This window comes from Poeciliopsis prolifica, unplaced genomic scaffold, assembly GCF_027474105.1.
Source record: "Poeciliopsis prolifica strain line A6 unplaced genomic scaffold, Auburn_PproV2 SCAFFOLD008, whole genome shotgun sequence".
Taxonomy (NCBI): domain Eukaryota; kingdom Metazoa; phylum Chordata; class Actinopteri; order Cyprinodontiformes; family Poeciliidae; genus Poeciliopsis; species Poeciliopsis prolifica.
This window is the reverse complement of record NW_026562383.1, coordinates 1,854,443-1,877,525: the sequence shown is the minus strand read 5'-3', so window position 1 is coordinate 1,877,525 and position 23,083 is coordinate 1,854,443. Positions and strand designations below refer to the sequence as shown.

At 40.2% G+C, this 23,083-nt stretch overlaps 2 protein-coding genes across 4 annotated transcripts; one reads left to right on the top strand and one right to left on the bottom strand.

The window, feature by feature from the left end:
- The first annotated feature begins 617 nt into the window (after window positions 1–617).
- On the top strand, window positions 618–8,580 carry stk25b (serine/threonine kinase 25b). 2 transcript variants are annotated; one of them, XM_055032748.1, is made up of 11 exons: window positions 618–1,022; window positions 1,576–1,806; window positions 3,332–3,388; window positions 3,481–3,589; window positions 5,442–5,599; window positions 6,551–6,736; window positions 7,451–7,596; window positions 7,675–7,774; window positions 7,861–7,932; window positions 8,017–8,153; window positions 8,233–8,580. In XM_055032748.1, the coding sequence occupies exons 1-11, from the start codon at window positions 993–995 to the stop codon at window positions 8,270–8,272; spliced, it is 1,266 nt and encodes a 421-aa protein (XP_054888723.1). In that variant the 5' UTR covers window positions 618–992; the 3' UTR covers window positions 8,273–8,580. The 2 variants fall into 2 exon arrangements, with proteins under 2 accessions (XP_054888723.1, XP_054888722.1); XM_055032747.1 differs by lacking the exon at window positions 8,233–8,580 and having other exon boundaries at window positions 8,017–8,214.
- An 800-nt stretch (window positions 8,581–9,380) lies between these two features.
- Window positions 9,381–22,061, bottom strand: septin2 (septin 2). Of its 2 annotated transcripts, none has more exons than XM_055032749.1 (13): window positions 21,918–22,061; window positions 21,016–21,063; window positions 19,049–19,163; window positions 16,284–16,370; window positions 16,068–16,191; window positions 15,840–15,974; window positions 15,114–15,231; window positions 14,892–14,993; window positions 14,627–14,772; window positions 13,848–13,970; window positions 11,505–11,565; window positions 10,451–10,564; window positions 9,381–10,374 (listed from the first exon to the last, which is right to left on the bottom strand). In XM_055032749.1, exons 2-12 carry the CDS (start codon window positions 21,037–21,039, stop codon window positions 10,484–10,486), a joined length of 1,116 nt encoding a protein of 371 aa, XP_054888724.1. In that variant the 5' UTR covers window positions 21,040–21,063; window positions 21,918–22,061; the 3' UTR covers window positions 9,381–10,374; window positions 10,451–10,483. The 2 variants fall into 2 exon arrangements, with proteins under 2 accessions (XP_054888724.1, XP_054888725.1); XM_055032750.1 differs by having other exon boundaries at window positions 13,887–13,970.
- Between the last annotated feature and the right edge of the window lie 1,022 nt (window positions 22,062–23,083).

Genomic DNA, 23,083 nt, shown 5'->3' with positions numbered 1-23,083 from the left:
AAAACAAACGCACACTACTCTCATTACAGCAGGCGGTTTCTGTATTAAGGAATCATCCGGCTGAATAAATAATAGAGAATGGCTATCTGCAACATGCCTTCTGCTTATTGTTCAGTTTTTTTTATTTATTTGGAAGAGTAACATTAACACATCCATTAGGTCACTATTTCCATAATTTTGTATTCACCCGTGTTATCCTCTTATTTACATAAGTATCCAGTTCTAATATTACGATTATTATGTAAGCATCCTATTGTCGAAATAGGATTAGATACTTATATAATCCTATGTTGAAGAAAATCTTTTAAAGTTTGAAATCTGGAGAACAATTAGAAGACACAGAAAAATGTTTCTAAAATGTACACAGCAATATCCTACTGGGGGAGATCTGACTACCTGTCGTTCTTTGCGCACAATTATTTTTCATATTTTTATTATTTTTTAATATTGAAAATAACCTCGCACTACTTCATAAAAAACATCCCTTTAATAGCTCCAATCAGCTCTAAAATATTAATGAAACGATTAAAAATATCAGGTTGAGAACTTTCTGCTACAAGTGTGGAAATACACCTCCCAGAATTCCATCGGTTTCCTACACAGAGCGCATGCGCAGTCGGTCTGAGCCATTATTTTGTCCTCCTCAAGCTTTAAATGAACAACAGGCTAAGCGCTCCCTGAAATGAATTAAATATTAATTCACGGAAAGAGATTTTTTTTCCCCTCTCCCTCCGTCCTCACCGAGAACATACCATGGAGCGTGCCGGTCAGTAGCTCGCTGTCTCGCCGGGCCTGCTCGGTCCTCAGTTGGGCTTGAAGGCCGAAAACGGTACGCGGGGTGACAGCCCCGTTAAAAGGCAGCAGTTTGGGTGTTTATCTGCTCGGCTAGCCTCTCAGCTAGCTTCCTAGAGAACAGCGACGGAAACAGTCAGGACTGATAAGTTTGGAAAGACAGAGCCGTGACCGTCGCTCTGTCCGACCCGGCAGAAGGGATGGCACACCTTGGAGACTTGCAGAACCAGGTACAGAACCTCCTGGCACCTTTCTGATCCTTTGTTTAGTGGATTCCTGTGGCTGTCAGGCTTTTCAGGAATAAGGATGGGTGGGGGTCCAAGACATCGGGGCACACGGTTAAACCAATTGTCACAACATGTACCATTTTTATTGCCATTACATTTTGCAAGAAACAGGATTGGAGACACTTTGTACGACCATTTAAAATGTAATGTGCTGTTTTATCATTTAAATTCTCAATGATTTTGCATTTGCAGTTGATGCATTTGTACGCTGAGACAACCTCGTAGCTTTGAGTTTATTTGCTGCTGGTATTTCAAATGATTAATATGGTGACGTAGAACAGACACAGCTGATCATATTTTCTATTAACATTTTGCAGCACAGCACTGTAGCACGTCAAATACACGTTTAAGGCAGCAATAGCAGTATTGCTTTCTGTGCTTTTTGTGTCAATTACAGACAAGCTCACTGTATACACACACACACACACACACACAATAAAACATAAGCACTTTTATCAGCACACAAGATGCTTAGATTTGTCTGTCACTCATCCAGAACACCAAGCTGGACCCGGAGGAGTACTTCACCCGGCAGGAGCGGATTGGAAAGGGATCTTTTGGAGAAGTTTACAAGGGCCTCAACAACCGCACCAAGGAGGTGGTGGCTATTAAAATTATTGACCTGGAAGAAGCCGAGGATGAAATAGAAGACATTCAGCAGGAGATCACAGTCCTGAGCCAATGTGATAGTCCGTTTGTTACCAAGTATTATGGATCATATTTGAAGGTGAGATGATTAACAACAAAACAAAAACCACCCACAACAACAACGGGATCAGTACACAAAGAGCCTCGCAATAATTTCAGTTTTTCACATTTTATGTCACAACTACAAACAATAATGTCTTATTCAGGCGTTTTATGAAATAGACCAACACTCAGTAGCACAGAACTGTGAAGTGTCTCTCCTTTTCAAAATCCTTCATGAATGAAAATTAAATAGCAAGGCAGGCACAATTTTGTTTTCTGCCCCATTCTCTCTGACACCCCTAAATAAAATGAACTAGAACAAACTGGCTTAAGAATTCAGTAAACAGAGTTCACCAGCATGTAACTTGGTCTCAGCATAAATGTAATCGATCTGAGAATATTGCAGAGTTTTGCGTTAGGACTTTGGAGAGCAAACGGCTTCGCTGAGGCTAACTGTCGCACTCGTGCTAACTGTGGAGGAGTTGCAGAGAACTGTAGCTCAGGTGAGAAAATCTGGGCCCAGACAAGTTTTCATTTCCACACCATAGATGTGGAAAAAGATTAGACTGAAGTGAAGCTGGCATGCAAAATGCCAAGCGTTCCCTCAGACCCTTCTGCTTCACATAAACTCGTTAATAAATGGATAGCTAAAGGTGCTGTGTGTGTGTGTGTGTATATATATATATCGTTTTATATCTATATCTATATATATATCTATATATATCTATATATATATATCTATCTATATATATATATATATAGATATATTTTTTTTTTTTTTTTTTTTTTTTTTTACAGAACTTGAACCAGTTGAAACTAAAACTGTCACTTGAAAAGTATTGATTAGAGCATATTTACAGATATTTATCCTAAATGCTACATTTCTATATTTTCTGTGCAGTTGTGGCTTTATTATTGCTCTGACCATGTTGTTCTTTCAGCAAGTTGCCTTCTTGTGAGTCTGTATACTGCACTTAACGATCAATCAATTACAAAATTATTTCAGTAATTGATTAATCACAATTAATTGTTCCAGCCTAATTTTATTACACAAAATCCCTATAATCCCAATTGTGTTTTTATGCTAACAAATAAAAAAAAATAAACAATTATAGCATAATCGAGACTTATTTCATGTGACTTAGGTCAAATCGTTGTGTTGACATCCAAATATGTCAATGTCAAATTTATTTATATAGCACTTTAAAACAAGTATAAAACTGCACCAAAGTGCTGCACAGGAACGACAGTCTTTGGTTTCCTTTAAAGGAAACCAAAGAGTTAAAATGAACTAAACAATGTAAAAAAATAAAATCAAAGAAAGAAGGAGCAACAATTTATCCATAAGTTAATATAAATGAAATACTGTCATTATTATTTAAAAAACAAAATAGAAAAATCTGAATAAATAGAAAAGTGAAAAAATAAGTCTAATGTGGTTGTAACCTGACAGAAAGTTGAAATAAGAACCAGGAGATAAATTGTCAGGCGCTCTAAAATAAGTTAAAGACGATGTGAAACAACAGTCAGTTAATACTCTATTCTTTCTTTTCCCACTGCAGGGGACCAAGCTGTGGATCATCATGGAGTATTTAGGTGGAGGATCAGCTCTGGATCTGGTAAGACACTTTTCTACATTTCGCGCAGCCCGTTGTTGTTGCGGCCAGACTGAAAACGAGAATCCAAACCGTCCCGTCTCTCGCCGGCCCAGCTCTGCCCCGGACCTCTGGAGGAGACCTACATCGCCACGATACTGCGGGAGATTCTCAAAGGCCTCGAGTATCTGCATTCGGAGAGGAAGATTCACAGAGACATCAAAGGTAGAGGAAGACGTGTGACTACAGCCTGGTGCTGGCCGAGCCAGAACCAGATGCTTCACACTCTGCCATACTGCACACATTCTCCTGCTTGATTTCACAAGCGTGTGTGAGGCTGTAATGTAGGCGCTAAACATATTCACATTGGTATTTTATTTTCATTTACATCTCTTTTTTTTTTAATTGACATTTCTTTTAGCTCTCCATCATGAGACAGCGTTATTCCCTCATGAAAAACATACCAGGAGTGTTGCCTTGATGTAGAAAACCATTAATCTCCCTGGCAACCATTCAGCTGTGTAAAGCATCTCACTTAAAAAGTCAAATTTGAAATATGAAGCGTTTTAGTAACAACTGAAAAACCCATCACTCTGCGCCTTTAAATGTTTTTGTTACTCCTGAAACAGATGGATTGTGGTAAACCCACAGTGAGACCTTTAATAAGTTGGACTATTAGTGTGTTTAATATTTAGCAGAAAAATGAAGGCGTCGTTCCTCCCTGCTTCCTGACTCCTCTGTAGAGTGTTTGTGCTTTTTAGTGCTGAATCCAGGGTCAGATTCAGGGTCTTGGTCTCAGCAGCATGTTTCAGGGATTGCTCTTCTGCAGGGTGTGGCCTGGAGAGTTTAGCCGTTCAGGTTAGTGCTTCTGTTGAGACAGCTGAAGTGAAAGATGTGGATCATTTAGTTTCATAATGTCTTAAAATCCAATGTGTTGAAAGTAGGAAAAAAAAAAGACCAAATGTGAGGATTTTGCCGTCTTTCTCAGGGGTCAAATGTAGATTTCTTTACATTTGGGCCATACATGCACAGCTGTTGCTTTTATGAGATTTTCCTTCCTTAGACCTTCCAAAAACATTCAAATGGCTAAAGGGGTTTTATTTTTTGGGGGCATGCAGGAGGCGTTAGTTTCTCTCTGGAATCTTCCAGTGATACATAAAACAAAAGAGCTGCAAAAAATAACTAAATATAAAAGTTAGGGATTAGCCTACTGCCAACCGGGAGAAAAACCCACTTAGTTTAAACCAGTACAAACTTAAACTAACTTATGATAAACTTTTAGAGTGCTTTTAATCAGTATTACATACTGTTATATATATGTATATTGGCTATTTTCGTGTGAAAAGGTAAAATAGTTTTTTCTTATACTTGAATATAAGGGCTGAACCGACTGCAGTTTTCTGGTTGATTGTGGATCTTTAAAAAGCCTGACCTGCAGATTCCTATTTTATTTCACTTTGTCTGAATGGTTGCTAGGTTGGTAACGGTGGAGATCCTATTGTCAACCACGGGACGTGACCCGGGGGGCGGGGCTAACGGTCACTTCTTTCTCACAGCAGATCAGAAGTGGACAGAACCAGTAGCTGGTATTTTATGGTCCTGGTATTTATTGGTCCTCTATCTGCTGTAAACTTCCAAGCGCTAATGGAAGTATAATGATACTGTTACCATGGAGACTAAACACTGGATGAAGAAGAGACTTTGCTGACTTCTGATTTCTTAGGCAAGTAGGTAGGTAGCAGGGAGCGCACCCTTTAAAGAGAGACATCTAGATCCTCTAACTCTACGTCCTTCAGATTAAAAAAAAGCACAACTTTGTTTAATTTTATGTATTTAAATTGACATTTTCCATATTTATCATAGCCCTGTGTTGTTTATGATGAAGTGTGCCTCTGATCAAATGAGGCTGCCGCAGTTTTACTCCAGACCAGGTGTTTCACCATGGAGCATTTAGGACCTCTGGAACAGATAGCAAAGACTAACTCAGCTTATTGAGCTGTCTCTCTCTCTCTCTCTCTCTCCCTCTCTCTCTCTTTCTCTCTCTCCCTCTCTCTCTCTCTATTCTTCTGTCTCCCAGCTGCCAACGTGTTGCTGTCGGAGCAGGGCGACGTGAAGCTTGCTGATTTCGGAGTGGCCGGCCAGCTGACAGACACCCAGATCAAGAGGAACACGTTTGTTGGCACGCCGTTCTGGATGGCGCCGGAGGTCATCAAGCAATCGGCTTATGACTTCAAGGTGAGAGAGGAGCAACAGCAAATGGCAAGCACAAGCACCATGACTGACATTTTGACGTGACAGAGTCACTGTTACAGACGCTGGGCGTCTGTAACAGCGTCTGCTTTGCACTTTTAGAAACTGAACTCAGACTAGATGGTAAATGGTAATTTTCCACTCTTGCCTCAGACATGCTAACACTGAACTAGGCTTTGATCTGAACTACTTGGCTGTAGGTTTAGGTTACAGCAGGAAGTTAGCATTTGCTCACATCTGACCCAAACTCCCACTTCCTCATGTTTACTGAGGCGGCGGGTAGAAAACTCTCTGAGGTTACTTTCACCAGCAGCTTGTGTTTCTTGCCCCTCCCTTCAGAGTGCATGACTGACAGCTGTTCAGAGTTTCACACTTTGAATGCGATCGGTGCAGCTCCTCCAGAGGTTCCACAGCACACACCACTTTATGCTACCGTAAACTAGCATAAAGTGACAGATTGAACTGTTCTCTGAGAGACGCTTAAAGCTCAGCATACTGTTCTGGAACCTAACTTTATTTTTAGAACAAGCAAAATGTCAGAGACAAAAAAATTATATTTAAGAAAACAAAAAAAATCTATAATAATATTAATCATTAAACATGAAAAACACACAAAACTCTGGGTTCATATTGAGTTAGTGACAAATTTTGTTCTGCTTCTGTACAGTAAAGGCTCATACTAATTCTAAAAATTAAACGCACACCACACTTTTCAGATTGTTGTTGCATCAAAATGTTGAAAACTTCCAGATGAAACATAGGACGTTTTATGATCCTCTGTTTTGAGTTGATTTATTACATAAAGATCTACTAAAATCTCATTTTCTTGTGCGTTTCAGTGTGGGAAAACATTGTGGGCTTTAGATTTGAAGTCTAGTTCTTAGTTGCAGCGTTTTGTGCCGCATGACGTGACGACGTGTTTCTGCTCTGTTTCAGGCCGACATCTGGTCCCTGGGGATAACGGCCATAGAGCTGGCTAAAGGAGAGCCGCCCAACTCAGAGCTGCACCCCATGAGGGTACTCTTCCTCATCCCCAAAAACCCCCCGCCCACCCTGGAGGGCCCCTACAGCAAACCTTTCAAAGAGTTTGTGGAGGCCTGCCTAAACAAAGACCCTCGTTTTGTGAGTCCCACAGCTGCGTCCGATCTCGTAGCTCACAATTCTGGAGCTTTTCAATGTGGAAAAAGAGCTTCACTAATTAAAACATTTAAGAATTAGAGATGCACCAAACCAAAGTTAATATCCGTATCGGTTCCATATTGCAAAAAATTCTTGGTGACGATGTGCCCAATCTATTCAGTCTAATTTTTTGTTTTATTCTCTGAGTGACGCCATGCTTTATTATTTGTTTCATACATTTTACTTATGTCTTCCTAAAATAAAGGCATAAGTATGACGGCTTATATATATTTTATATTATATTTAGAATTTTTAGATTCACTTTCTGAACCATTTAAAAGAAAGTTTATTGGAGGTTTTTTTTTTTTTGCATGTTTACCTGAGATAGTTTCAGTTTCTTTATCATTTATTTTACATTGACTGTTTTATTCCTAATTGCACGGACAGAACAAATGAAAGTTTTTTTTTTTACACGTTTGACCAAACTTACAAAGCTGTTTGTGAGCTGAACTGATGCAGAGTTCTAAGATTCATTTATGATTCAGTTCCTTTTTGTCCGTGTTTCTTAAAAGAAGAAAAAAAGAACATTTTGAGTCAATTCAGTACCTCAGATATCAGTATCATTATTGGCAGTGAAAAATGTGGATCGGTGAGGTCCTAATGAGAATAAGTAAAAAAATGGGTTGTGATTTTTTTGTACTTGTGTTGTGTCTGCAGAGGCCCACCGCCAAAGAGCTCCTAAAGCATAAGTTTATCACGCGTCACACCAAGAAGACGACGTACCTCACAGAGCTGATCGACCGATACCGGCGCTGGAAATCCGAGGGACACGGGGAGGAGTCCAGCTCCGACGACTCAGACATGTCAGTGCCACCGTGGCTTTAAGAGCATTTCTGGCCGCTCGCTGAGTCAGCAGTGTTTCATTCTCCTCCGTCTCACAGGGACGCCGACGGTGACGTTGAGCAGACTCCCCTGTGGAACTTCCCTACAGTCAAATCTATAAGCCAGCTACAGCAAGGCTACCCACAGCCAGACTCAGAGGTGAGGCGTCCCGCTTGCCGAACACGGCAGCCAGCCAGCAGCTGCTCTGTCAGGTCGCTCACCTCTCCTCTTCCTCCTCTCTTTAGTCTGGAGATTCTATGAAACGACAACCTAAGTCACAGTGCTTGTCTGCTTTGGTAACGCCCATATTCAGAGAGGTAAGTCACACTCCTCCTCATCACAGCCTGCAACTCATTGACATAACCGGACCAGTTTTTGACAATACTTTCCTTCCCCCCCAGTTGAAAGACAAGCGTCGGGCCAGCGGCGGTGGAGTCGGAGCCATTGAGGAACTGGAGAACGCCTTCAGCCTGGCAGAGGAGTCCTTCCCAGGCATCTCTGACCGTCTGGTCACACACATGATGGAGAGAGTGTGCAGGTGCCGCTTCCGCCGCCGGCGTTCTAAAACCAACGTCACGTCTCTGATTGTAACCTGCTAATCCACGTTCTCCTTTCAGGTTTACTTTAAATGGTAACATGACTCCATCTTCACGGTGAAACCCCCTACTGGATGTAATGTGACCCGGCCTCGTTTTTGTTTTTTTTGTTTTTTGTCCGTTGTCTGTCCCTGAACACAACAGCTCTGACAACCACAAACAGACCACCTGTCGTACCACTGCCATCTTCCTTCTACACCCTGAAAGAGATCTTATAATTAGTTACAATTAAATATTTTTACAGTTTTTCTTTAAGAACAAAGAGTATTTAACACTAAAACAAAAAGAAAAAAAAGCCATGCCATTTAGACCGTTGTGTATACCTGTTAGTGAGAAGAAATCTGCTATCATAAAGACTATTGAAAATGATCTCCTGTCTTTTTTTTTCTTGCTCTATGGAGCCTTTTATCACGCCTTTCATTCTTTGAAACGCCATTAAAAAGGGACAAGTTGACATGACAAAATTAAATTTGTTCATTCCACTGACATTTTCTCCCTCCAATCAGTGAGCTGGGGCTTTGGAGCACAGTGATTACTGATCACCGTCATGTTTAGGGGCATCTAGTGTGAAATCCCTGCAACATTAAATATTAGTAGAAACTTGGGTGATATGATGGATGGTATTTTCCAGACTCGACCTTCAGTTGCTATAAAAATGCTTCATATGTATCAAATATGACTTACAAATTTGTGTAATTTAATGCCTTGAAACTGGGCCTGTCTCTTTAAATACTCCTCTGAAACTTCACCTTCATCACATCAGCATTAATAATGAGCTCAGCAGAAGCGCTGTTCCACCTGGAGTTCGCTAATTGCTGCTTGCTAGTCTGAAGGAGCCGAGTGGAGGGTGGGATCCTGTTTGGAAGCCTGGAAGCTGCAGCACTGAGACAGAACTTTGTCCACCCTGGTGTCTCTAATAGCTCAATTGGTTGCTAAGGGAGATTAAAAGATTACTCAAACATGCATGAAAAAAATCAAAGTGTTACTCAGGTATGTTTGTGATGGGGTAGTGACATAACATGTTAAAAATAAAGAGGATTTTACATAATACTGGCCCTTTAAAGGTTTGGGGCCGTTTGTGTGATGAGTCTCAGTTGGCCTGACGGGGAAACATGCCCTGCACTATTTCAAAGATTGTAAAGATGAATAAAAATCCAAATTACAAGAGAGTTTGTTGAAAGTTTAATAAACATTTGTTTTATTCAATATATGCATAAAGAACAATATTTGGTACTTAAAATGGTGGGTAGAAACAGCACAAAGACGAATGTGAAGAACCCAAATCTTGGCAGGTTTGAGGAACATTGGTCCTGCCGGGTCGCCTCCCGACCCCAGAGCTCTCAGCAGCTGGGAGGAGTTCAGGGTTAAACCATCACAATTCACCACTTCCACCTAAAACAGAACACACTCACTGCTACTGCTGCGCCACGTCACACTTCACATGAGAGGAAAAGCACCCGGTTAGTTTAAAGCACCAAGCAGACGTCACGCCTCGGTACTCCAGTCAGGTGCACAGGAAGACTGTCAGAAGCCTCAGCTTAACCACAGTGAAAGGCAGTTTTAATATGGCTACACTGATCTGAGAACAGCACTACTGGATAAAAACCTGACTTCAACTATGCCTGAATAAAAACCTTTGACGAGGCTGAAGGCTGAATGCGTTTAAACTGTCGCCTTCTGAACGCTTACAGGTTAGAGGATGGGACCAGTTAGAGAGTTTGAACTGGGTAACACTGAGCAGGACATGTCCTATTAAATGGAAATTCACATATTGGGTTAAAAAAGGGGGGAAGGTTATAGGCATTTTTAGTAGTTCCCACCATAGTTGGTTCTCCCAGGAATTATTTTTCACAAACTTGTGAAAAGATGCAGCAAAACTTTGGCTTTCTGAACAGAAGTGGTCCACAAATTAAATAAACGTAACAGAAACATGAGTCACCATCGTAGTGAGATGGATGACTTGATTTCTTCTAAGCAAATGTAAAAAAAAAAAAAAAAAAGATACATAAAAAAATAGAAAGAAAATAAAGTTTTATATGTAAATATATAAACATAACACTGAGTATATCAAACTAAATGTAAAAAAAAAGAAAAGAAAAAAAAGGACTTCAGACTATCTGGAACTAAACATTAGGGGTCAGTTGGTTGCCGGTTAAAATCCACCTGAAAGGAGACGATAAAAAAAGTTACATCGCTATGGGAACAGAAACCGGAGCGCGCTTCCTGGTTTGACGCTTACCAAAGATGATGTTTGCCCGTGTTTTCTTTCCTTCTACACGTGTTGACCATCTCCCTCTCCTTGGTTCTGCATTTGGGCCTGCATCTTAGCGATCATCTCTTGCATTCTCCTCAGCTGCACGACACAGAACATGCAGAGGTGTGACGGGAAATCTGAACTTAAAACAAGGAGCTAAAAAGCCTGCAAATCCAACACATCACAGATCCCCGACTAACGACAAAATCTACCACTGTTCAGGCAAAACGCAAACTCAAATGAATGTGTAAAACACTAAAATGGACAATGGGTTCTTACTATTATATTATATTCCTTTTATTTAAATTAGCCTAAATAAATGAAAGGAATTGATTGATTTTCCACTTGAATCAGTCAGAACCAATTAGCAGCCAATCAGAGATTGGAGAAACCATTCAAACATAATAGAAATCAATCCTTCATTCAGGTGAGCTGTTGATAATGTCTATTTGTTTAACTGAGAGGTCATGTACCAGTAGTGGCTCTAAATGATTTTTATTCAGCTGGACTGAAAACAAAAATGTCTATTTAGATTATAAACGGTGCAGATTCCTGGTCCGGATCTCTTAGTTTCCAATATGGCTCTGACGAATCCGGCTTTTTGTTGTGGTGGGTCTGTTCGGTTCAGTCTGACGGAATGGCCCGATGCCGTGCAGGAAGCGGCACCGAATGAATCTGTGTTACTGGAACTCAAGGTTTTCATGGGAGATGAGGAGGATGGGAAAAACCTCCGGGATTGTTTCTAGGCCAGCACCGGAAAGGTTTTTATATCGTCACCTTCCTAAAATAAAGGCATAAGTATGATGGCTTATCAGGGCCTCTGTGTATAAAAATAAAAGAGCAAATGTCTCCAGAAAATCTGACATTTCTGAGCTCCAAAAATTGAAAATTTGATTTAGATTTTTTTCTGGCAAATTCTCAGTTTTTCCAATATATGAGAAGTGTACCGACAAAAAGTATGGCCACTATGAACATAAAGAAGGAAGAATGAGTGAATGTTGCACTTGACAAAGTGGTCAGACATTGGTCAGCCTCTAACCTCGGCCTCCTTCTCCTGCAGAATCATGTCCTTGTCCATTTCCTCCGGCTCGGGGGCCTTCCTGCACAGGAGACACAACCTCAGTCATGCCTCATGTTATTGTTGGTTGCCATGGAGATGGAGAGTGAAAAGAGGCAAATTACAATGAACAAATAATTTATGAAGGAATTCCTTTAAATGTGCTAATTTGTCTAAAACTGAAAATAAATAAATAAAATAATTGGATAAAGAATTACACGTTTAGATTTCAATAAAGAAAAAAAAAAAGAAACTTGAAATAATTTATTCGAACATAAAATTCTTATATCTGGTTTTAAAATGAAATCAATACATTTATTTGAGGAATGTGTAATTAATTCTACATTTAATTGATAATTTGTGTATTTATTGAAATGAAAGATTAAAGAGATCCAATATTAATATTAATAAAAAACCCCTTTAGATCAGGTATCGGTGACAATGTGCACAAGAGCAGATCTATTCAGTCTACTTCTATGCTTTGTGCTTGGAGTGACATCATGCCTTATTACTTATTTTACATGATATTTAGAATTCCTATTTTCATTTTCTGAACCATTTAAAAGGTTTGTTGGAGTTTTATTATTTATATGATCAACATAATCTGTTGGTTTTGTCAATTTCAGTTTGATTATTATTTATTTTACATTGGATGTTTTATTCTGAGTGAACAAATGAAAGTTGTTTTACAGTTTTGACCGAGCTTGTGAAGCTGTTGGTGCAGTTATCAAATCCATTTATATTTCAGTGCATTTATGTCTATGTTTAAAAAGGTAAACATTTTAAGTCAATGCAGCCGTGTTTCAGTATCGGATTGTATTGGCCGATACCGATCTGCAGATATCAATATCAAAAGTGAGAAAAGTGGATCGGTTCATTCCTAATTTTAATAACTGTTTCATAAGTTTGTCATTCATTGTAATTTTCCTCTGTTCACTCAACATGGGCTGCATTACCAACATGTAATATTTTATCTCAACACTCAACAAATGAAGCTGAAAGCAGTAAGGGAGGTTAATATGGTGCCATTCGCTTTGTGCACTGATTTATTGATTATTAACACAGAGTGCTCAGAAACACTATGTGAGGAAGCGCTTGTTATCCAGCTTTAAGCAGCTTTAGGGAAATAAGACAAAAGCCACATTGAGAGAGGGAAAACGGTTAGTGTGTCAGTCTTCTTTTTGCAGAGGGAAACGTTTGGCTCTAAGACAAATATCTAAAAGAGTCTAAAGCAGGAAGATCCAGAAGAAGCAGTAATTAGTGCCGAGGTCCGGGGAACAGCTTGCCTCCCCTCTAAAGATAAAAACATTACCTCCCCCTCGCCACAAGTGGAGACCAGCACAGCCATCAGTGGACAGATGGCGGAGCAGTCGGACAGCAAAAACCACTTCCTGTGGTTGACGTCAGAACACAGAGCTAAACCGACTCGACTATTCAGGGGTTAAACGGTGATGGAACCACACTATGTTACTCCACACACACTCATCCTGATTCTAATCTACAGACACAAACTACACATGCTTTGTCATCAACAGCAGAACTAATTCTTTAAAAAAAAAAGACTCCTAGCATCAGTTGTACATACAGATATCAAAGGAAAATGGATGCAGCTACCTAAAAAGTTAGCTGAGCTACACCTCAAGTAGTTTTGCTAATGCTAACGTATTATTTAGCTAAATTCAACCATGTTGATACCCACCAGGTGTCCATAGCTGTGTTTGCCGTTCAGTACAGAATTGTGCAAATTGAAATTACGAAAATAAATTTGTTTAACTGAAACGCACCAGTTTAGAAATGAAACTCATGTTTTTTGATAAAACATTTTTTCACTAGGATGAGGTTGGTTTTCAGCCAAATTGAAATGGATGTATTCCTCAAAAGTGCAGTAGAACACTTTTTTTGCATCACGAGTAACATAATCAACAGTCGGATGTTGCTACTGGCAGAAACAATGAAGATGACAGGAAGTGGTAGCGGGACGATGGTTTGTTTGTGTTTTCTTCAGACAATGTGCAGTTGGCTTTACCAAGGCTAGGTTTCATTCCAACTTATTGAATCCAGGTTAACATCTGTGGCTGCCATTATTTTTAATGACTTATCACGTGATCTAGCCTATTCACATGTGGTTTTGATTTCATTTTCCTTTTTAACTGAAATGTAGCAACTGCAAAATTGTGTTTTTCCCCAACATTAGCAGAATATCAACAGATTTGTGCACATTTGCGATGGAAATGCAGCTTGTGAACCCTAACATGTCATCGGTGGAGGGATGCTGTTTGGAGGTGGGGGAGGTGAGACAGAGCAGGCAGGCAGACAGCTACGTACGCAGGAGACAGAGGCAGAACGTAACCATGGGAGGACAACCTGCCACCCCGCTTGAGGCGGTCCGAGCGGAAGTTCTCATAGTGCAGGTCCTGGGTCACTTCCTGCAGATCCTGCATGTGGGTTCTGTGGGAAAACAGCGACCAAGTTAGGAGCTTCACAGATATTTACAGACTTAGGCCGGACGGTTTCCCCTTTAAGGGAGAATCAAAGATTTGTCATCTGTGTTTCTTTAAGATGGCAGCAGCCTGAAGTCAATGGAGTCAATTATGCCATGGGAGGAATGTCGTTTTCCTCTTTTCAAGAGCTCTATGCTACTAGCAGAGTGACAGAGTAACTCTACAGTAAAAACAGGAAGTTCGGTCCTGCTCTGCTTTACTGTATGCACTGTTTTTATTTCTTCAAACAGTGCATACAGTATGTAATAAAAACCTTGAGTACAAGAGGTCCCAAATTTAAAAAATGAAGCTTTGCAATCTCAACAAATACCCTTGCTGGATTCCAGAGAATTTCCCAAAAACAAATGTTAACAGAGTTCAGGCACCTTAAAAAACAAAGTGTTAAAATGAGCACAGTAAAGACAGTGCTCTCTGATCGTTACTGTCTGAAACATCTGGATAAACTATCATTTTGTAGAAATCACCGACAATAAATTTGCATTATTATGCAATTTTCAATATATTACTTGAAAATTATCTGAAAGCAACAACATTATTGTTGATCACAATCATTTCTGGGACAACTGTTCTTGCAGTTGTAGTTTCAGCTCTTTGCTCTCTTACATCAGCATGGTCCGCAGCTTCAGGAAGTCGTTGTGTTCTGGGTTCTCCACCTCCACCACGCCCCACGGGTACAGGCGACCTCTGACCTTCTTCCCTTTGGCCTCAATCTGCTGGTTGGAGCCCACCACTGCAAACGGGATGCTAGCCTGAACAAGAGAAGTAGCATATCATATTACAAATGGAACGCGTCCTGAAGTGAAAAGACGACTTTAGGAATCTCGATGCAGAATGTGATAAATGAGCTGCTGTGTAGAGAATCAACAACCTTGAGGATCCTGGTCTGCTCTTTGAAGTCTTCATCTTCATCCGACTCGGCGTCAGGAAGGTGATAGATCTTGATACCGTGCTCATCGATCTCATCAAGAATCTTAGCATTATTTTAAAAAAAGAGAAGGAGACAAAAAAGTGAGTTATGAAGCCATTCCAGATCCAATTCCCAGTTGCTGTGATGGTGAGTCAGGAAGTGGAGCCGTGGTAAACTCTTTACCCTGCGCTTCAGCCTCTCCCTCTCTCTCAGGGTGAGCGTGTCGGCCTTGGCGATGACCGGAACCACGTTCACCTTGTTGTGGATGGCCTTCATGAACTGGACATCCAGAGGTTTCAGGCTGGTTTGGACAGGAAACCAAGAAGTCAGCAAATATTAGAGAAAAATTATTTTGCAGTTTCCAGGCTGATCAAACAGGAGTGGTGGTGTACATTTAACATCTAAATAACTCAAACTGCAATGCAATTAGTACAAAGAGACAAATCCTGAGCAATTTACCAGATCTATTTAACGCAGATCTTTTCAAATTTTGCAATCTACCTGGAAAAGTCATTCTTTCCATCCCATATAAATCACACATGATCTGGTGCCAGTCATTTCAGCTTTTCAGGCCCTGATCACCAATCTTTAAAAAGTCTGACCTGACGGTTCCCGTTTCGGCTGATACCAATTTTTCAGTCTGAAAAGTTGCTAAACATAGCAACAAGGTTGCTAAGATGGTAAGTATTGTTAACTGAGCGCATGCAGATGTGACCTGGTGGGCGGAGCTTACAGTCAGCAGTCTATCATTGGAGAGCAAAAAGGGGACAGTGGTTGATTTCGCAAAGATACATAAGATCACTTTCACATTTAAACACCAGCTGATTTCCTAAAATTAAGAACATTGGGCTGACTTATTGAAGCGTTTGCTCTAACATAAGCGGTGTTTGCATGTCAGGAGGCACACACCCATGGCCCAGAGGGGAGATGAAGTAGAAGCAGCAGTGAACCCTGTTGTCTACAATGTGTCTGCGGTTTAGGCCACTTTCATCATGGAGGTAGCGCTCAAACTGGTCGTCAATGTAGGCGATGATGGTGCTGAAACTGGATCAACAGAAGGAAACACTGGCAATAAAATCTGAACACAGAGCAAGTAAAAACTATATCTACTTATTAGATGTGAAAGTGATTTCCTACCAGTCTTGGCTATTGATGGCGTCTCCGTATCCCGGAGTATCTACGACGGTGAGGCGGAGCTTCACCCCTCTCTCCTCTATTTCTACAGTTGATGCTTCGATCTGAACCGTCCTCTCAATCTTTTCTATTGCAGAGACAAAATACAAAGCAGGCGGTACAGGACTTGAACTGCAGATTTAAGATGGAATTAAAAGTGTGTGTAGGTGTGTGTTCTACCTGCTGCCCCAGGGATGACTCTTTCAGGATAAAGATCAGTAAGGAAGAGGCTGTTGATCAAGGTGGATTTTCCAAGCCCAGACTCACCTTTAAACAAAAAGATAACACGCTTTAAATCCGTGCTACACGACATTAACTGCAGAAACAAATTTGGTTCAACGAGAAATGGCTGAAAACTAAACAGAAATGACTCTGCATGAGGCCTCCCATCATGTAGAAACACAGGGCAGGTCGTCTGCACCTGGAGGGCCACCAGGCTTTAGTTGCGCCCCCACAAGGTTGAGAACTGTTTGTTCTACTTATGTGCTAACAATACCTGAACACAGTTTATAAAGCCTTATAATGACAAACATAACCAAACTAAAATAAGTATTCCAATTTCCTGTCAACTTTATAAACATTTTTATAACTCAAAAACATGGAATGCTGCTGGATGACTGACCTGGTGCCCCTACCACCGAGTTTAACAAGTTTTAGTTTCAGGAAAACCTGAAACATGAAATTAATAGGAATTTTTCCTATAAATCCTCACAACTGCTGAAGAAACAGTCTGTAGCATAAAAGGGGAGTTTAGGAACACTTATAGTTTTTCTGTGTACTTCAGTAGCCAAGCAACCTTTTGTTTCCAACAACAGTTCTGCATTTGTGTAATGTCAATAAAGTACGTCTGATTTTTTTCAAGCCTCGGTTTATTCACAACCCAAAAAGTCAGACCCTGAAACTGTCTCTCGATTCCACATTCACAGACGATGCTGAAGTGAAACTAAAAATCGTTCTTCCTTAACTGCTTTTTACATGACATTACTGTACTGGCAGCAGCAGAGATTAATGCTGCTGACTCCGTCTGACTCCTCTAACCCAGATGACTAACTAAATCAAAAATTGTATCGAAGAAATCAGCAATATATTCAATTCAGAAACTCTTTCTGGTGCTAAATTACAGAATAAACTGACATACAAGCCCAACAACTAAGAAATGTGTTGCTTGTAATGTTTTTCAGGTTATTCAACCATCAGACAGGAGCAAAGTTCTGCTCTACTCAAACAGCTTTCCAGAGTTTCAGGACCTCCTGATCATTCATGGAGCTTCTTTAGAAATGTAGACTGTGAACGCTGACATTAGCGATGGAGACATCTGTGCTGCTGCTACATGTTTAGCATTGTGATGCTACCTTAGGTTTGAATAGCTTCACTGATAGTCTAACTGCTTTTAGCACAACATGAACACATCAACAGTCTTTTCCAGAGTCCCATCAGACTTTTGGAAGCAAAATGTAACCCTCAGTGAGTCAAGAGAGACGGTTTTATCATCCATCGCTGATGTTAGGTGATGTCACTCTTGCTATCCATCTTATTATTTTTCTCAGTCTCTCCCTTTCATATTTCACAATTCATCAATACATGTTCTACATTTTTATTCCTTCCACATTCTTCATGTTTATCATTATTTTTTTCCTCCCAATTAAACATACAATTTAGATCATTTAGAAAGGCATGACCTACTCTTAATCTCATTGTTATTATTTCTTCCCGTCTGTTTCTCTCACTAATATTTTTAACTGACACTCCCCTTGTGGTTTGTGACTCAGGAAGTGATTTTAGAACAAACCTTTCACTCATGGTTTCAGTTACGTTTTGCTAACTCTGTTGCTGGGAACAGATTAAAGGTCATTTGCTGCACCGCATCACCGGTGGAGAACGAGGAGAGGAAACGGAACGGCTGGGTAAACATTCACCCTCTCCAAAATAAGAGCATGAATGTGACCATCTATTATTTGAAAAATTCTTAAATAAAACTTCGACACAGATGTCAAACTTTACTTAAATGAAATTTAATAAACAGCTAAGTCAATATGCACTTTAGAATTTATCCAGACAAAATAATTTAGGGGAAGCTAATTACACTAAATGTTGTCAAAGATACAAAACGCAAAATTAGAACATTAGCGGATAGGCTAATGAGTTTTACAAATATTTATCAGCCTTTCCAACTAATTTGCTTAAATTTCCAGTTTTAGGCAAGTGACTAAAAACATCTGGAATATTTCTACCTTCATGTGACAACATACCTTCAACATAAACTGAATGGCCCAAATAGCTTAAATAGTCCAAATGAAACAAGTCAAGATACTGTGTCTCAGCTTGGATTTTAAGTAATGGTTGTCCAGAGGTTCCAACTAAATCTTTACCAAGTGACAGAATCAAAATGTCTGAAACACGTAGAAAGTTTCTTTGTTATCATTATCATATGCAGACAAAACTCCAACACTGTCTTCATTTGGTGATTTATTGTTTTCATTGTAACTTTGTCACTGCTACTTGTCAGGAAGAATTATAAGCTATGCTGAAGAAACAGGAAACGGCTATTTGCTCATGATCCAGATTCCTGCTCGAGATAAGCACTAAGTGAGGATTCTTGCAGTGAACAGAGCAGAAGGCCTGGCTGTGTGAATCTGTCCCACGAGGCCCACAGGCTGCATTCCTCTGGTTTATTTTAAAGCAGAAGGATGAGCCGTGTTCAGGGTAGTTTCTACCCTGCCTCCACACACCCCCGTTTTCCTCCCCTTTCCCAACAATCCCAGAGGTTCACACAAACACACACATCAGGAGTTAACAACGCCGCTCAGCCGGCTGAGCAGCTACATTCAAGAGACTCGAAGATATGAACAAAATCTGGGACTACCCAGTGAAAAACTTGCTATCACTATCGCTCCTCAGGACAGACAAAACCAGTTTCGCACAACAGGAAGTAACAATATACTCACCTACAACCATAAGGGTGAACTCAAAACCTTTCTTGACTGACTTGCGGTGAACCTGATTTGGAAGGTTGGCGAATCCAACGTACCCCGGGGTCTCTGGGTTGGTGAACTGCCCCTGCTGTGAGAGTTAGAGGAGAAAGTTAGGACTGTTCCAAAACTACACTGAGTGCAGAGGCCTTTTACATTCTTGCTGGGAGTTAGATCCAGACCAGAATGTAATCAGGCAATAGTATGACAGCCAATTAGAAGACCTACATCTCCCATCACATAGGAAACACCGAGAGATGAAAAAACTTTATATTTACAGAAGCAGGGCAGCTGGAACATCTCTGCATTATTTCCACAAGACATTAGCTGTTCCCAAAGGCTCAAGATTAGGCCATTTCAAACACCATGAAGTCAAAGCCATGGATGTCACCCCTCACTCACTGAGCTACTGAGCTGCATGTTTCCGGGTTAAAACGTAACTACAGTGTGTATTCATTCCACAGAAACGAGGAGAAGTCGACGTTTGACCATTTGGTTTTGTAAAGCAGATTTTACGCTTGACCAGCCAGTCCAACATTTTTCAAAATCTGTGAACAAACTGAAACTTAGCGCCAAAAGCATCAGTCTACAGTATAGATGTTCAATGCTGAGAATGCCATTTTCTGTCTATGGCTGCATTTCCGGTGACCATATAATTTGATATTTTGAAAAAAATTTGCTTAATGGAAACACGCCAATTGTGAGAGAGAAAAAAATTTTTCATAAAAAATATCGGCATTAGGATGAAGTATTATTTTATTTTTATTTTTGCCAGCATCAAATTTGATTTCACAAAACTACAATGGAAACACTTTCTTCACATCACACGAGTCACATGATCAACAACTTGATGTTGCCGCTGAGGACGACAGTCGAAGAATGATGGTGCTGCACGGTTTTTAATGACTTACCTCGTGGATAAACTTCTCCACGTGAGATTTTAATTACGCTTCTCATTTAATGGAAAATGCAGAATTTGTTTTTTTTTTTCGACATTAGCAAAATGCTGACAAACTTTTGTGCATTATTTGCAATGGTAATGCAGCTGGAGAGTTGTTGAAGCATGAAGTCAGAGGAAGCACAAAAGACGTAAGAATCTTCTGGAAAAGCAGGAATTTTCAGCTGGTGCATTTAAACACTTAAAACAGGAATCCAAACATTGCAGAGCAAAGTTCAAAGTTCAATCCGATATTTAGTCCAATTCTGTCTGAACATGCTGGACGACTCATGGATTCAATGAGGTGCTAATTTCCATCTCAAAAACATTAAAATTATCAATTTTGTCATTTCTATCTGTTTAACAATAAACAGATCATGCAAAGTTTTATTGCAATGGACAAAATCATCTCGGGTCGAACATTGGATCATAAAAAATGGCTACCAGCCCACACTTGTACTGATCAAGTCCAGAAGACCCCAAAGTGCTTCACGCTAGGTCCAGTCATTCATTCAGTTACTGCGATTGCAAACAAAAACTAAAAACAGACTTTAAAAGGGGTGAATATTTACACACTTTTTTATGCTGCATATTTTCACTTTGACATTACGGAGTTTTTTTGTTTATCACGATTGATTTGTAAAAGCAATAAAAGGGTAAAACATACAAGGGGGGTGAATACTTCTAGATGCACTGTTCCTGTTTGAACTATATCAAAGATACATTTTTTCTTTGATTTTTTTTAAACTCTTATTGTAACAGATCCATTTTGTGTGATTTTACAAGAAGTTGTTTGGTGTGGTCATGAGACCTGCACAACCTAGCATGCAGTTCTGATTCAGAGTGAATAAACTGGAATATCTAAAAACTTAGCCACAAAGAGAAGCTATATCAGGTCGATCTGGCAGCGAAGCAGAGCAGAGCATCACGAGAAGTAGGAATCTGGTAATGCCCGCACCTCACGAGGCCATGAGATACAACAAGCCTTGACATTTTGACGGCTCACCTTCATTTTGTCCGCCTGAGACATTTTTTTCTTTCCTCCTTGATCAACCTGGGGGAAAAAGAGAAAAATGAACAGATTGCTTAAAGAACAAAGTGACTGAAACACCATTAATCCTGAAAATGCGTCCCCACGGTTCACCTCTGAACGATTTCCTGCCTTGCAAGTTATTCATGTTGTCAGTTAAAGCCTTCAGTGTGTGAGAGACAGGAAGTCTGCTCAGACTGGCTGAGAGAGTGCTGCATCTCACCACAAAAAGCTGCTTCCCTTCATCACAGCTGCCTCCCCCATTCCGCACTACGACTTTAAGCCTCAGAGACTGAGATATGCCTCTTAAATTAATCCACCCATCCCTGTAATTTGCCTCACGAGTCTTTCTTCTGTGTATCCGATTACTGTAATCTTGTATACTTTATCAAAAACGGTCTTAATGAGCTGGAGCTGGGACGTGCACACACCCACACCGACAATCAAAGTCAAACAATGCGAGATAAACGTGGAAAATGACGTTTATATTATAATGAGTTTGAAAAGATGTGCAGTTTTGTTTGCGCTGGGGGTTGAGTTAGTTTCATTTTGGCTAATTTTGTTTAGAATGAGCATTATTAGCTAGCTAATGCTGTAATGCGCACTGAAGTTAGCCGGGTAATTAGCCCCCAGCTACTAAGTTACATTAACGAAGGTCAACGGGACAGATAAACCGTCGTGTTTGCTGAACTACCGACCCATGCTAAGGCTTCATTAGACAGTTCCGCGTTATGTAGCCGCGTAGCTTCTGCTGCGGGACGTTATCTCGCATGGCTAACGTTAGCGACGCCCGTCCACCGAGCCGAGATTAACGCCGCGCCAGAGACATTCGGTGATAAATAAGAGATGAAGTCCCGAACAGGGTCGGGTAAACTTACAGTGTGCCAGCAGGGAGGGGGCTGAAGAATAAGACAGAGGTGCGGGGAGAGGAAAGACGAGCTGCCGAGGTAACGCAGACTTGGCGGACACCTCGAATTCTTCAGATTCCGGCGCAAGCAGCTTCCTTTAGCACAGAGACCACAATGCACCAGGAGGGAGAGCGGAGCAGCAGCAGCCAGCACCGTTAGCTCTGCTCAACACATCACAATGCAAACATATCTGCTCTTTCATTTAATAGTGCATTTTAACTGTTGCATGGTCCTTAAAAAGCGCGGAATTAGAGTTATAACATATCAACAAAAGGAAATAGTGTGATGTAAAAAATTCATTTCAAGCCTGCGATGGATACATTTCTGAAATTCAGCTCAGTTTGTAAAACCAGCACTGTATTCATTATGCTAAAGCTTTTTAGTTTATTTGAAGTAAATTACAGTTCACTATAAATATATCCATATTTTTGGCTATAAATAATCAATTTATTGGCAGACACACTCATTATTCACATTTAAAATCGAGAGAAATTCAATTGCAAGAATCCAAAAATAGTAAATAAATAAATAGCATTGACAAATATTTTGTAAAAATGATCTAAAGCAAATGAGGTGGACTAGCAGAGCAACTGATGATGTCAGCAGGACATATAGTCTCTGCTGCCCCGATGCCATTAGAGTTAAGATACTGTCATACAGCAACAGTCTTCAGCCAGAGGCCGCTTCAGACTCGTTGCGAGACTGACTGCTACCAGAGATTCTTTTGCTCGAAGCGTCACTATCCGTTCTCTGAAGACTTGGGTGGAATCAGTTATGACACTTCATTTCTATATGGGATAAATTAATAGTCTAATGCTTTGAATTGAGAGAAAGTTTGTTTGAAAAAAATTCTTGATAGGTCCTGGTTCCTGCTCAGTTTGTAGAAATGTACCAGATGTACCAGAGATCGGAATCCCTTCAAAGTTCAAGTAATAATTTAACTAAGAGGTGCTTCTGTATTTGGCTTTTTTATGTTATGAGTTATGAGTATGTAAAACTCATCTGTAGCAATGCTTTAAAAACAGTTGTCATTTCCACAAATCAAATACATCTAATGCTTCTCTAATAGATAAAAATGCGTAATGACAAGAAATACATGACTCTATTGCCGGTATATATGGCTTTTACCAATTTCA